Source organism: Cylas formicarius, unplaced genomic scaffold (assembly GCF_029955315.1).
Source record: "Cylas formicarius isolate icCylForm1 unplaced genomic scaffold, icCylForm1.1 PGA_scaffold_4__25_contigs__length_36172078, whole genome shotgun sequence".
Taxonomy (NCBI): domain Eukaryota; kingdom Metazoa; phylum Arthropoda; class Insecta; order Coleoptera; family Brentidae; genus Cylas; species Cylas formicarius.
This window is the reverse complement of record NW_026844334.1, coordinates 16,446,794-16,463,003: the sequence shown is the minus strand read 5'-3', so window position 1 is coordinate 16,463,003 and position 16,210 is coordinate 16,446,794. Positions and strand designations below refer to the sequence as shown.

Sequence of the window (16,210 nt, the reverse complement as noted above, 5' to 3'; positions counted from 1 at the left end):
ATCAAAACGAGCTGGTATTGACGCCATCTAAGACAAATGCAGAGTACACCCACACAATGTCATAGTTGTTTAGAACAAATTTGTAAAGCGATGGACTCCTACAACTACGGCAATATAAGTCTCAAGAACGAATTATTATTGATACGTTAAAGTTTATTTAAATAATCTTACCGCAAAACCTGTTTTTAATAAATCCTGATGAGTCAGCGAATCATACCGGGTGATTCATTTTGAATACTTAGCTCATATTTCTCGGATAGTTTGCACCGGTTTCATAGTAATTTTCAAATAAGGCGAATAATATTAACGATATTGCTTCGTCGTAATTATACAAGTAATATATACAAACCTACTTCAACAGCCTTGCAGACGCATATTAATAGGTGCCCATTGGAACACCCCGTATACCACTAATTATTCTCAACGCGAAGAAAACAACCGCGAGGTTCAAATAAATCGGGTGACCCTGTACAAGAATGACCCGCACGCCTAACAACAATTCTCGATAAATGTTGTTATTTGCGTTTGGGGTTCTTATCGTTTCAGCAGCATCCGCTGGTACACTTTCTGCATTTTATAATAGTCATTAACGGATTAGTTCAGTTTCGTGAGTGGCCGCGTGTAAATCGTAAAAATGTATCGGTTCAGTTCCTACGCTTTTGCAGCAGTACTTTCTATTTACGTGGTTCCTGCCTTAAGTCAACATTTGCAAAACAACACCTTTCACACCAACTCCACCTCTCACAGGACGGGAATATGTACCCTGGAAGTGCCGTAAGTACCCCAAACGTAACCATACGTGACCATTAATGTTATTTGCAATTCACCGAAAAATTATTGAAGCAAAAATATCTGATTACAGTACGATCGACATAATAGCACCACAGGATAGACACGGTGTAGTTCCCAGGGGCAACGGGGTAAGCATTTTTTTGTTATCCTCTTTTGAAAGCATCGCTGCAATTGATTATAATATCATTCTTTAATTAGTCGAATAGCAAAATATTTTATTTTGTCGGTACTAAAAGTGTTTATAGATAGATTCTTTCAAATTCAAAAGGCATTTTGTCAAAGTTTGCAAATCCCGAAGGATAAGCTGCAAGGGAATTCCAAAAATTCCAAAAACTAACCAAAAAATTATTAGTATGAATGGGGTTGCAGTGCACACTTCCCCTTCATCTCTAAAGGAGGATGCCATTATAGCATAAACGACAAGAAAAACGAGAAAAACAAGATAAAAATACGTTTTAACGGCAAATAAATATATGTAATAAAAATGAAAGTATAAATTTTGTAAATAATGGCCTGGATTTTTTCATATTTTGAGAAGAAATTTAATTTGTTACATAACAACAATCAAGTTATTGCATTTTTTATCCGAAAACTGGAAATTTAGAACAGTTCAATTTAATTTTAAATAAAATAAAATAAATAAGTAATGGTTTGAAAATAGGATAATTTTTTTATCACCATAGTCATTGATCAGTTTTAATTTTAAGTGTTCACAATATTGTTTGATTTTGAAAGTTTCAAGATTGTAATTATTAAACATTATCAGTTTGGCTAGATCTTGTTCTCACAAGATAAAATTTTAACAGTTTGTCTACAGAACATAATATTTATGTGGGTTTTCCATATTTAAAATTTTGTGATGCTTTAAATATGAACCAATGTTACTTCGAAACAGTTGAAAGAACCGAAGTTTAGCAATTCGCAATTCCGAAATATATGCTTGCTGATATTTTGTTGAAAGGTTGATTAGCTATCAATCAAGGTTCTATTGTTATTCTATTATTCTCAGTTTGTGACTTATGCTAAGTTCGACAATTAGAGCTCATGCATAATTTTGTTCTTATCAAGAAATATAATCATTTGATTGTAAAAATACGACTTCCTACGTTCCAGTCCAGGGAAGGCCTAAGCAAGATAGAAATTTGTTGTTCCGGATACGAGAGAATACCTCACAATTATTACGAATGTCGTCCAGTTTGCGAAAACGGCTGTGAGAATGGGAACTGTACAGCTCCGAATGTGTGTACCTGCAAGAGAGGTCATATTAAGGCAAGTAACGTTTACCATCACTAGTTCTGCTAATTGTAAATTGTAAATGTACTGCTATTGTATATGGTATAACAGGGCGAAGATCCAACCAAATGTATCCCCACCTGCCCCATCGGTTGCCTAAACGGAGTGTGTTCCGTCAGAGGTTTTTGTGACTGCAACGCGGGATACACTCACAGTGCTGACGGAAAATATTGTGTACCTGTTTGCACGGGAGGATGTGGCATTGGAGGGAAATGCGTTGGACCTGAGACTTGCAGTTGTTCAGCCGGGTGTGTAAAAATTAAATGCTTATTACTAACATGAGGTAATGACCTAACGTTCCTCTTCGTAGTTTTGCAGTGAATAAAGACAGCCGCAAGTGTGAGTACCATTGCGAGGGAGGATGTGGTGGAGGCAGTTGCATAGGACCCAATAAGTGTTCTTGCAAGTCCGGTTACAAGCTTTTAGGAAACTCTTGTGCCCCTGACTGCCCTCAAGGTAAGTCAACGTATCTGATGGAGGATTGAATACTTAGGAGTGTGTAGCAACCTCAGTAACCTAATCGCAGCGGAAAGCCGGAATGTCGACCACAAACAATGAACCCTAATTCGTAGGGTAAAGCCATTTTCATCTGACATTCTTGCAATCTGCTTCACCTATTTTGCTCTGTACCATGATTAAGGCGTAGGAATACCTTTCAAAGAAACTTCCACACCAATATGGGAATTATCCTCCCCCCCTCCCTCAAAGAATATATAAGCAGATTCAGAGTAAAATGCCATCAAGTCTCAGGTATGAAGAAGCCAACAGGATGATTGGCGTAATGTCAGCAAGTTCGATTCGTCAAAAACCAACACACTACAATATAAGTAACGTCGCAGAATCAGTATAAGTAATATAATTTGTTCATAACCTCAATTAAAGGTATCTAGGTTAAGTTTATGCGCCTTTTAATAAACTGTAGAACCCATTGCCAAAAACTAAGGCCTATTTTTATTATAGGTTGTTTAAATGGAATATGTACCGCTCCAAACACTTGTACTTGCAAACCAGGGTGGAACCTAGATAGTAAAACCGGCACCAGTTGCGTACCACATTGTAGTTCGCCATGCTTGAATGGGGATTGCACTGCTCCGGAGACATGCACGTGCAAAAAGGGATACATTGAAGCTCCAGGAACCAATGGACACAAATGCGTAGCTTTTTGTCCAGGTACTTATTATTGTTTATCCGGAAAACCCACAAATAATACTTACTTATTATAGATGGTTGTTTGAATGGTGTTTGTTCTGCGCCGAATTTCTGCATCTGCAATGCGGGATTTGTGAAAGAGCGCAAGGGTAGTAACACTTGCGTGAGGAGGTTGCGAAGATCTCTGATGCACTTCGAACTAATCCCCCAAGAAGTTCTTATGGGCCATTAGAGGAGAATGTTATAGGCTAATGTTCGTTTAATAAATAAATGCAATTTATGCTTGAAAAATCGTTTATTTCTATATTAAATATTACAAATATGATTTTAATAAGTGAGCCTAGATTTAATTTACTTTAAAAAGGCGCACGAGCAGATTGAATCGGTTTCGTTCCGTTTTTGAAGTACGATCTCGAGTACGTGGTAGGCGACAGGTGTTCGTTGAGCTATTTATTTATAGATGGCGCTTAACGGATCCACAATCGATGATATAAAACTTATTCCCGAACTATTATTCTCACGTAATGCTGCTATCTGCTATTTTTCAATATAACAGCAGCATTCATATAGGTGGACGAATGGTTTGACGTAGAGTTTTGTGAATGGAGATGGCATAATTTAGGAGGGTCCCTTGAGGGTATCTCGTCGTACACGGGTTCCAACTCTTCCACGAATAATTGGTGAGAAACATCCTCCGATGTACCTCTGGGCAGTGTGCCCGTGACTGATATAGATCGGGGTATGTCGGGATGCCAAGTAAGATTTTCAAGATTGGCTGCAAGAATGTGACTCAAATTCACATTAAGTGACATGGAAAAAATACCTTGCTTTGCATTTTCCTTATTTTGGTATAGTGGGTTAAAATCTCTCAATCTTATTTCCTGCTGCTCGATTACGTTATTTTCCTTAACCGAGTAGTAACTGGGGTTCTCGAAGAGTGGAGGATCTAAAAATTAATTATTAAAAAATGCCATTAAAGTGGAAAAATATGCATTTCACTTAGAAACAATAAAAAAATTATTTGACCCCGACGTGATTTGAACACGCAACCTTCTGATCTGGAGTCAGACGCGCTACCGTTGCGCCACGGAGTCTTGTACATGACAGTGCACATTTGTAAAGTTACTCCGCTATTGCGTTTTATTTTGATGTAAAGTATTTTTTTAATGAGGTGTTCGAGCCTTATATAATATTATGTATTGATATTGTCATGGTTAATAAGCGATTTGATATTAACATTCCATTTCCACTAATAATACATTGATTTGAAATATGACATGCTATTTTTTTATTTTGCCATTCACTTATCTTGCATTTTCTCACAAAGTACCTTCTTATATCCGTTTGTTATAGAATACAACGCGTCATTTTTAAAACTAAATTGTAATGCAACAAAAAATAAATAAATTATATTATAGGGCGTGTAGATTTCCAAAAATTGCATTCGAAAATTATTATTAGAGAAACAAGAGTCAATTATATTTAACTAAATTCATGAATTTTTACCATACTGGTTGAAGCAAAAATTGTGTTTGCGAAGTTCTTTCAAATATTTCAGCCAATGAATAACGTACTAAACTTTAATTCTAACTGTACTATTAATAACTGCTCAACGTGGCCCATATTTCTAGTAGGAATGATCTGAAAAACACCCAATATTTTAAATTAACAGATTTTGGATTTTAGAATTCCATATTGGAGATTTAAAGATTTCTTCATATTGAAGGTCATTTTACACCCTATAACCAAATATAAAATACGTTTTAAAAATCCGGAACAAGGACCATCGCAACTGTTGTTTTTTTTCTCATTAGTATCTATTATTATCATTGCAAAAAGTTCTCCAATAAATTCTAAGTGAGGTATAAAATTGGTGAAGAAACACAAAAAGGCAATGGTCACTAATAGTAACAACTGCATAAATTTGGCTGTAACAAAAGTATCGAACGCAAGACGTCCTGTACAAAACATTGTATGGATAACATAACCATAAAGGATGTACGAATAATTGGGATGAAAAAAATTATTATCTTGTGAAAGTTCGATTAGACCGTATAGTAACGACCGGTCTAGACGGACAACAGCTGCAGAGCGTCGCCGAACGACGCCCATGTATCGCAGAGTGCGACCAAATATACTATGGGGAAGTAAAGGTCGGGAAATCGACATTTGTTCATATTGGTCAATTTCCGAATGCAACTTCCGGAGATCCATAATCAGAGAACCTGGTAGAGGGGTGTGGAATATACTGGTCGTATAAACAGCTACAGCGGTGGCATTTTTATCCGGACAACCTTTGTCTGCTTTTCTTCTTATCAATTTTAACGCTAATAACCCAATCACCGTCGCCGTCACAACCACAGTGATGACTGATAGGGACGCAATACCCAGGAACAAATTTCTACTTGAAATTTCCTTTTGTGGTTGATGTGTCACGAGAAAATGATCGGTGTTCGAAAGGTTATTCGTGGAGCCAGACTGGTTAGTAAACAGCACTGTTATTTGGAACGGCGATCGAGAGGTTAGCGTTGTTCTGACGTCAGCACTATCATCGGTGACGGTTGTGGACTCTGCATTTTCACCCTGGTAGTCAATTACGTCTTTGGATTTTTTCTCCTTAATGACGCATTTGCCCTTCTCAATGGTACAAGTCTGTGTAAGTATATTGCATGTACACAGATGAACGCATTTTGTGCCGTAGTAAGGTTTTGGACAGGTCAATTCGCAACTAAAACAAACCTCAATCAAAACGACCCAAATATTCAGACCGTAATTACCTGTCTGGCAGCCAACCTGAGACGCAGTCGCACTCTGCTTTGTTTTCGGCGACGCATTGTATATATTTCCAGCAGTTGCACTGGTTGGTACAGTTGGAACCGCGTTGATCAGTCATGCATGCTAAAACAAAATGCACTAAAATACAAACTAATAACTATTAGATAATTCTCACGTCTATCGCAGGAAGAGCCCATCCAACCCGGTTTGCAATCACAATAACCATTGCTGCAATAACCGTTTCGGCATCCTTTGCAGGCTTCATCAGCACATTCGCCTTCGCGCTCGTAATAGCCATCGCAGCACCTTTCTACAGTTTTATTGACGTAATTGACCTAAATATACGGTCCGTTTTGAATTTAACTTTCTTAACATAAATTAGCTAGAAGTTGGGTGTAAGGTATACTTCAGAAAGTAGGGCGGAAAACCTTATTCGTTTCTCATTGCAACTTGATTCCGACGGATGGGTAAACCGCAGAGGAACTATAGTGTATAGAGGAATTCCATTTAATTACACAGGAATTTTGAAAAATTCCAGAGTAGTTCCAAGGTATTCCACGAAGAAATCCGAAGGAATAATAAGGATAGAAGAAATTAATGTGTGTCTGTTTCTTCTCCATTCTTTCATATCATAAGGCTTGCCTCATTGATTTATTACAGCTCTATAATATATACTATAATACATACGTATATATGTATATGAGTGTATTTATTCAGCAACACGAATAATGGTAAATATCTTAATCACTCCGTATAATAAACATTATTACATAAATTAATATCAGTGACTAGTTTAGTTGAAAGAGCCTTAATACTATAACAGAAATTTGGGACTTTAAAAGTTAAGGAGAACTGGAGGTAAAAAAAGAACTGACATTTTTTAATGGAAAAAGGTAAAAAAGGGAAAACAAACGCCTTTTTGTCATTTGCAAGGGGTAGCAATGATAAAAACAATCATTGTTTTTGAAATACTTTGCAGTGGCACCCGTTTATATTTTACGATGCCGATAAATCAGACAATGGATAAGAACGTTACGCAACAGAAAGTATAACGCAGAAACGTAACTTTTCGACCGTATCGACGTCAGAACCCTCGTAACATACATAATTTGTTGTGACTTTGCCGGTATCACTTTCTCCAACCTACACCGCACACGTGATCTAGTCTGTCATTAATATCGTCGCAACGCCGACTTCCTTATCTATTTTCGCTTCGATGATATGTCCTTACAAACTTCTGACGCTAAGCGATAATGTGTCGAATGGCTTCAATTAAGTCCCGAATTCGAACTCCAAAACTAATTAAAACTTATTGTCGTTCTACGTTTCTCTTTGTTATCAGACACTTTAATATGATCCTAAATATCTCAAGATAACATACAATCAGACTTAAGGTGTCCAGAAAAATGTGTATCCACAGAAGGGGGTAACAAAAGAACTACTAATAAAACAATGGCGTAACATTATTCTAAACCGAGCAATAAAAGCAAGGGAAATTAAGGACCTCATAAAATTAACGAGAAAGTGACATAAATATAATGAGGAAGGCAAATAACTTAAAACGTAAGCAGGACACGCTATACATTTTACAAAGTCCTACTTGAAAATAAAAATATATTTCCCAACAGAAAAATTAGAAATTACAAACTAGGTATGGTCTGTTCATATATATGAGAAAGTGACCAATTGCATTTGAATGGGATTATCCAAAGGTGGTGATTAACATAACATGCAACATAACAATGCAACAAAAGTTTCGGAATTTAAATTCAGGTAAAATTGTGGTCCGTAATAGAAAATAATTTTATACCTACCTGTGTTTAATATTATTTGGTTTGGTATACTACTTATTTTATGTTTTTTAGTAATCATTCTTATTTCGTGTGTAATACAGCGTGTGTTGAATCGTGTGCGAATTATGCAAAATGTGTGTGAGTCTAGTGTATCTCAGGAGATGCTCCCGCCCAAATGTAGAAAACACTATTCTATTGAGACTAAGGAAGTTATAAGCAATGTTTATTTGACTATCATTGAATGTGGTGCCAGCAAGCAAGCATCTTTAGAAGAAACGGCCACATTGACGAAAATGATACCCCCGGAATCTGTTTGCGAAAAATATTAAAGATTCTTCTCTGGATTACCATGAAGACACCACCGCTGATTTATTTGAAAGTTGGTTTAAAAACACACTAGTTCCAAACATTCCTGATAATAGCGTAATTGTAATGGACAATGCAAGTTATCACAGTAGACAGTTGACTAAAACCCCTTCCTCATGTGAAACAAAAGCAACAATCCAAAACCACATGTATAATAACGACATTTATTTTCACGAAGATTATACCAAAAAGCAATTAATTGAGGTTCAATAAAGCTTGAACCTACAAAAGGAATACGTCTGTGATAAATATACGAAAAATCTAGGGCATACAGTTTTAAGGCTTCCGCTGTATATTTATTAACATGTTTGGCACCAACTAAAATCTGCCATTCCTCGTAGCAATGTTTTCACCGTGTTAACTCCAATGTCCTCAAACTTATGGAAACCGAAGTTTTTAACATCCCTCCACAAAGTTGGGCAAATTCTGTTAAACATATAGAAAAAGCACAACAAAACCTGTTCGGCCATATTTCATTTTTACAGCTTGCCCGGGTCTTTCCGTAATTAGTATCAGTTAGTCACTTTCTTATATCTATGAACACACTTTAACCCATACAGCCCAAACGACGTGTCAAAACAGAAACACAACAAAAATCATGGTCATAGATGAAAGAATCCAATCCATAACAAGTTGAAAAAATCACTGACAAGCCACATGCCTAGCATATTGTTTTTGGGACCTCTGAATACTTTCACTCATTTTGTGAAATTTATAGTATAACATCTAAATTTCGTAGATATGTGAAACTGGCCCCACAGCTCAAATTACTCTAAAAGCATTTACGCAATTAAAATATGACAAGCAAGTTAACCAACCTGCGGCGATAGCGAGAATAAGAGGCTATTAGGCCACTCCGAAGATCCTCTTGCACTTGTTACACATTTAATCGAGCTTTCACTCGATTTGCGTTTTTTTCTTTCTCGGATTCGAGGTTAGTAAACCACATCTTCTATTAATTAACAATTAATGTCTGGCGTTTAATTGCGTAACAAAATGTCTCCTTTTATGCAAATATTTTTATGTAATTCTATAGGAAACGACGTCGATTCGAGCTTTTGCGCATTTATCAACATCTATCACGTTTTTAAAAAACATTACATAAATGGGTTTCGCACTGGATTAACATCTTTTTACTAAACCCACATTAAAAACCGGCTTTAACGAAAGCTGTCCATTGCAATATTTTTGCAAAAGCAACAAAAACATTGATAATTCGTATTCGACATTCGCTTGATAACCGCAAAAAGTACGACATATTCTGAACATCGGTATTTAACCCAGTATTTCGCATGTAGATGCACAGCCCTGATTTCTTCATATACAGGGTGTTCCTTAATGATGTGTTAATAATAAAGGGTATAATTCTTAAGAAAGAAACTTTATATCAACGAAGGTCCTAAACGTCTTAACTTTAAAACTTAAGAAAATTGGGTAAATGCACTATGTACATCACCAGATATCCGCGATATATATCGAATATTTTCTTTTGACTATTCATTTCTTCCTATTAATATTTGAAGATGTAAATCCAGCTAGCTTGGAATAAATTACAGTTTATACGAGGTGTGTTTGAAAAGAAATTGGACGGGTTACATACGTACGATACTTTTTTTGTTATGTTCATAAAATGTCCCTAACATATGTTCACAATTTCAGCCAGTTTGCATGTTTACTTTTCTTGTGACACAGAAGCGTTAGAAGTGTTTTGTGTGTTCGGCGATTTTCTGCTGTAAAAAAAATTTAACAAAGAATTTACATAAAATTTTGTGTAAAAAATGGAATACAGTGCTGCAAAGCACTTGAAATGTTGAAAATGGCATATGGTGAATCTACTGTCAGCAAAAAAAAAAAATATAAATGGTACAAGATGTTCCAAGATGGCCGAGAAGAAGTCAATGACGAACCTTACTCTGGACGCCCCAGCACGTCAATGACTGATGAAGGCGTTGAAGAAGAGGAACGAACAAATGGTGCTGAAAAATCGTCGAATCACTATTAGAGAAGTGCCTGAAGACGTCGGCATCTATATTGGCAAGCAATTTTTTTGGGCATGAAACGTGTAGCAGTAAAATTTGTTCCGAAACTGCTTAATTTTGAACAAAAGTGCCGTCAGAGGAGGATCGCTCAAGGGCTGTTCAACGCCGTTAATGTTGATCCTGATGTGCTCAAAAAGGTGACGAATCATGAGTATATGGTTATGACGTCGATACCAAAGTCCAGTCGTCACAATGGAAGAACCCAGAATGGCCAAGACCAAAAAAAGCATGTCAAGTTCGATCGAATGTCAAGCTTTTGCTTACTGTTTGTTACCTTGAAGTTATGCTCGAAGCAATATGAAGAGAACATCCAGAATTGAGGGAAAACAATTCATGTATTTTGCATCACGGTAATGCACCCGCTCACTCATCGTTGCTTGTGTCTAACTTTTTGGAAAAAACAAAACAACAATTATGGCCTCCTGCGCCTTTTTCCTGTTCCCAAAACTCCAGAAACTCGTGAAAGGAAGGAGAACTCAAGGCTATACCAGAAGTGCTTCGAGGATTGGAAAAAACGTTGGCACAAATATCTACTTTGAACGGGGCAATATTAATTTTGATGAATAAATAAATACTTTTGTTAAAACTTAAAAATCACTGTACTTTTTGAACATATTTCGTAGATACCAATACTTCTTTGTAGACTTAAAATAAGTTGTTGGTCTTTATTTTTAGGAGAGTGGAAATGAGAATGGGCAGCAATGTATGTAGTTGATTTCTTAGGTGAATTTATTAGAAGAGATCATGCCTTGGCAGGTTTAGAAGAATTTCGTTTAGTTTAATATATGTGCAATCCTTTAAATCAATATTTTAAATCATCTAAATTCAATAATCATAAAGCATCAAACGCGTACATTTTGATCGGTTGAATGTGAGAGACGCGTCATTTATTTTCACCACCTCATAGCACACGTCCAGATGCAATTGAGTCATTAACCTTGTTGGATTTATATCACATAATGGCGACCAATAAGAGCTGATTATTAAGAAGGATACGTTGAAGACAGGATGCGAAATTAAGCGTTTCGCTTTCTCTCGCCGGTAACAAATACGACTATATAAATAATTACGGAATCCAACGTAATTAATCTCATAATTAATTTTGCTAAATCGGTGCTTTTCAACAAAATTGCACAAGCCGTTTGGAAATATTTTCGGAATTCAAAAAGCAAACATTGTTACAGTCTTCGCCGTAATGAACATCGTGCTCGTGTTTTAGTAATTAAAAGAGTCGGTTAGCATGTAATTAAATTGATGAAAAGAACACAACTCTCGATTAGGATACGACTGAATGACTAATTCTCTAAGTTGTTCGTTGCAATATCCCGGCGTGTTAAAAAATGGTACACGCTAACTGTTTTGTTTACTAACGTTTACTATGATGATTTAACACGTTCAATCTCATCTACCTGGCTAATAAACGAAGGTAAATAAGATGTCAATAAAGTTAAGTAAAGTCTTCCATAACAGGCGTCTGAATTGACTAATGAGAGTGACACCGAATTATATAGTGCGAGCCTAAAACTTTTCCTATGTATGTTAACTTTTGAAAAAAAAAATTCACTAGGATAAAGTCAGGATCGTGCATATTGTATTTTCTTCTTTTTGACCTCATAGTGATATATAATTTCTCGAAGGAAATTATGTGGTATTTATTTATTGTCACAGTTCGCCTAAGAATTTCTCATATATTTTCAAAGGACACCAGACATTACTAAATAGATAATTACATAAAACTGACACCCAACATAAACAATGGCTTAACTCCGCTAAATAGAATTTATGAGTGGAAATCCACAAGTCTCCCCACTCTTTAGGTGAGAATGGGTATGACATATCCTTAAATCATTGCTACCTATTAATTTAGTAAGCTTAAAAATTCTACAAATTTTTATACAAAATAACACGCTTAAAAAGTAAAACATTCAAATTTGTACTCATCGTGCAAAAAAAAAACACAGTTGACATCACGGCATAGTATGTACTTTTTTTTTAATTAAGCAACTAAAATGCATTTTTTGGTCTCTTGAATTCTTTGGCTTGTTTCGTTTTCGAGAAACAATAACAATTAATTGTATATCCCTAATTAATACACTGAAAACTTCCAAATTCCAAGTAATCTGACTAACCGTTATTAAAGGTATTAACCAAAAAAAGAGTGGAATTTGTTGCCAATTAGGGACATGCAATTGGGTTTTATTTTTCTCGAAACCAAAGCAAGATTTTTTTAAAGTTTTGACTCTATCTGGAAAACTATGCATTTCTGGACCCATGTTGATTGAAAACATTTCATTTTTTTTGTAGAATCACCCCTTAAATTATTCGAACGTTATTTTCGGACACCCTGTTTATTATTTAAATTTGTAACGTCTTATTTTTTGGAAGAAAGATTTTGTCATTAAATATCTGCTACATTGCGTTCTTTTTAGCAAGTTTTGCTATAAACACTCATCCATTTCAGTGTAGATATATTTTGTTATCAAATACTCACTCAAAGAACACGTGATAAGGTTTCTCGTGTTTTGTGTTCTTTTAATTTTAGTCTGATTTTAATTGAATTGGTTTAAATGGCAAATAACATAGTATCTGCCTTGATTTTGCGAGAAGCTGAGGCAGTCAGATCCTAGAAATACTAGCTAGTACCTGCGGCCTAGGTTTGCCCTGGTCGTGCAGCATATAAGCAAGTGTCATTATTTATTTCTCCAATAAGCGCGCAATTGAATGGTCGGACTTTATTTTTATTTATGTTCACGCCTAACTGCCGCTGACATCACAAAGAATGCTCTAAACTGAAAATTTTACTTAAAAAAATTAAATAAAAATACCAATGTTTGAGTTTCGTTCACTTGAACGTTAGAGTAGCTTGAACATCTCGGTGGAACATTGAGACACCATTGAAACGTGCGTAGCGTTCTGTTTTTGATCGTCCACACTAGTGTCTCTACAGGTTCGCTGTAAGAAAAAACAGTACAAAAATAATTACCATTCCATTGCCTTGTGAAATACTTAAATGGCACAACCACCGATTTTCACGAGATTTCTTATTTTTTCGGACACGTTTAATTGTTAGAAATGACATCCATTAAAAAACACGTAAGGCTCTTGCGTTAAGCGATAATTAATTGCCTTTATGATTGCGCCAGTGTTTCACTGGTATTAATGTGTATGTCGAGTTTGTCTCACCTGATTTGCATCTGGCAGATGTGATCTCCGGCGAGTTTTTCGAAAGACGGCCAAACGCAACAACATATTGTAAACAAGAACAAGGCCTGCATCTTCTACCTAGATGGAATAAATTTACAAGCATTTTCCACTTAAATAATTTTAGTGGTTTTGGGATGATTTAAATTGTAAAATAACTATGTCATACATTTTCATAGCGGCATTGGCGGATAATATTATTATAACATTGATTCGCTACGTCCTCTTGAGGTAACAGAACAACATATGCTGCTTGCTGTTGTATTATTATGTTTCTGGAAAGTAAATATATGGGACACGATTTTATTAATGTTGTTTGGATCGCGCGGAAGAATAACGCGTTTTCCTTGCATTTTTTTAATACTCCTTTTATAATTTTTGCAATCATTACCCACTTTAACCATTAACAGTGAAATAATATTGTTAGAAAAAGAAGTAAAATTATAGCTACACTTGGCGCAAATTGTCATCTCCTGCTCTCCGATATCTGCGTTATCTATATTACACTTCCAAAATCGAGCCAAAGCCCGCGAACACGCATAGCATATGTTTTGCAAAATAACCAACAAAATATGGCATATAATGATATACAGTTTGTGTCAACCTCCTGTTTTTCTTTAAACTAATTATCATGTCGTCGTTCTGATAATGAGCCATGAAGTTTTTTAATGCATTAGTTGCAAAACAGACAATAGAAATTCGACAAAATTTAGACAACGTCTCATGAGCGACACTTACTCCAAAGAATATCGCGATCCAGTTCTCCTTAAAATGTCATTAGGAACGACTGTTGATGCAAACCAATTAAGGTAGCCACACCAATTAATATACACAGCTTCGTAGGGCCCTAACAAACACTCTGAATCGAAACTTCTCCATAACACGAGAGACTCTGGGTCACTGATACGACAAAGGCCCACGACGACCGGATAATCACCATTCGTAGGGTCATGTGTGTTTTAAATTAATACGGGCCTTATTTATTCGATTACGCAGTAGATGCGAGTCGGTCGCTGCAAATTAAGCGATAAAACACATCTTTGGCGAACAACCCGATGTTTAAGTCGACTTTTTATGGCGTGGAAACTGGTTAAGATATACCTATTGTGTATGACATAGAAATGACAATATTTAGTGTAGATCAGGATTACTTTTCAATTTTGGGTCTTGTGGTTGGTCGTATCAAGAGCAGGTAAATGACACTCAAATCATAAGTTTGTACGAACTCTCCGGACACACGCCATTATGTGGAATATAGAAGCATAGTCTTCTTTTCGAAGGTAAAAAATAATAGAAGACGCCAAATTACTTTCATAATTCGTCGAAAAAAATTGATTGTGTTGATTGATTGATTATCTAGTTACTTTTTGTGGCATTGTGAAGTATAGGAATAATTTTTTATGATTTTTTATGATCTGTTTCTGAAACATTATTTGATCTGGAGAAAAAATTAGCGTAGTAAGTTTGCTCAGAATTTTTAATTATTTACTCGTGAAGTTTTATTTTGGTTTTGTATATTGTACATATATCTTGGTCTTTTGTATGTTTATATATTTTAAAGAGATGTCGAAGATATTGATCTTCCTTTATCAGTTCTCTCGACTTGCAATCGATTGGCTTATTAGTAAAACATTTCTCCAGGAGAAATGAGGTACACAGAGCGTCTTATGATTAATATTACTTTCCCAGTAAAAAACCGTTTGAAATAGAACAGTTTTTGATGGTGGGTAAATAAGCAAGGCACACAGAAGAAACTGCAAAATGTGATCAGAAATATCACAATAAACTACACTGGCTCGTATCGAATTTACATTGAATGTAGTGAATATATTATCAATAATAGATCTTTTGTTGTGGTCAATTTTTATGTAATCATTAATGCTTTTATTGAACCCAAAGCTTGAAAATAAATGAATAATTTTTAACGCGTCTTTAGTCTGCGCAGCTTCAAAATAGACGTTGAAGCTAAAGTTGATGGCTTAATCACCCTATGCAAATTAGTCAAAGTGTATTCAAATTTTCTTTCAACGCTATTGAGAGTAATATTAATTTCGTTAAATAAGCAATCCTTGCTTACAAAAATTGCAACAAATCCGCCGCCTGAATGAATTCGTGAGAAATTTGAAGCTAGAACATAGTTTTGAATACAAAGTAAATTGATATCTTCATTGTTATTCATTGCTCCCTTATATCATGTCTCCAATATACAAACTACATGCGAGAGAATCTAGTAAATAATTAAGCTGAAAAGTGACACACCAGCAGTACCGGCTGTCACAATCTCGGTCTATTGCCAGTCCTGATGATCTGAGGCATTGTTGCGGAAATTTATATCCCCATTTCCATTGTTTATATAAAATCGGTACGAGTATCAACACTTTTTTTCGTCAATTGTTATTTTTCTCTCAATTGTTACGTTTTTCTTTTCTTTACTTCATATACCTTGATATTAGTGGATTTAACTTCTATGACTTCTATATAAAAGAAGAGGCACCAATAAACAAAAAGCAGTTTTAGAGGTTAATGTCAACTGGCAATATTTATTGAGGAACATCCTTTACCGTTGAAAATGAAAATTTCCGTTTTGGATATATCCAATCTGACAATGACAAGAAGTCTTTGTCTACGTCACATCTGTGTTGAAATCAGGGGACGCACGAACGCTCGAAGAAACAATGCGCCAGTCGTCCTAGCTAATAATAATAAAAAAAAATTCAGGAAGTTCAATGTTTGCAATACGTTGTCGTAACCGGTTGTTATTGAAATAGATTTATAATTGCGATTTTGCAAGACGTACGCAAA

General features: G+C 35.6%; 2 protein-coding genes and 1 non-coding gene across 4 annotated transcripts; 1 reads left to right on the top strand and 2 right to left on the bottom strand.

Annotated features, from left to right (window-relative positions):
* The first annotated feature begins 457 nt into the window (after window positions 1-457).
* Window positions 458-3,525, top strand: LOC132700993 (epidermal growth factor-like protein). The gene is made up of 7 exons (XM_060668599.1): window positions 458-774; window positions 863-920; window positions 1,906-2,061; window positions 2,137-2,333; window positions 2,396-2,541; window positions 3,046-3,255; window positions 3,309-3,525. The coding sequence occupies exons 1-7, from the start codon at window positions 635-637 to the stop codon at window positions 3,464-3,466; spliced, it is 1,065 nt and encodes a 354-aa protein (XP_060524582.1). The 5' UTR covers window positions 458-634; the 3' UTR covers window positions 3,467-3,525.
* Window positions 3,525-14,322, bottom strand: LOC132700992 (multiple epidermal growth factor-like domains protein 10). 2 transcript variants are annotated; one of them, XM_060668597.1, is made up of 8 exons: window positions 14,147-14,322; window positions 13,391-13,489; window positions 13,033-13,159; window positions 6,185-6,344; window positions 6,012-6,132; window positions 5,460-5,962; window positions 4,058-4,180; window positions 3,525-4,009 (listed from the first exon to the last, which is right to left on the bottom strand). In XM_060668597.1, exons 2-8 carry the CDS (start codon window positions 13,480-13,482, stop codon window positions 3,765-3,767), a joined length of 1,371 nt encoding a protein of 456 aa, XP_060524580.1. In that variant the 5' UTR covers window positions 13,483-13,489; window positions 14,147-14,322; the 3' UTR covers window positions 3,525-3,764. The 2 variants fall into 2 exon arrangements, with proteins under 2 accessions (XP_060524580.1, XP_060524581.1); XM_060668598.1 differs by having other exon boundaries at window positions 13,391-13,485.
* Window positions 4,257-4,328, bottom strand: Trnaw-cca (transfer RNA tryptophan (anticodon CCA)). Its single transcript has one exon. It is a non-coding gene; the product is annotated as a tRNA-Trp (tRNA).
* Window positions 14,323-16,210: the final 1,888 nt, after the last annotated feature.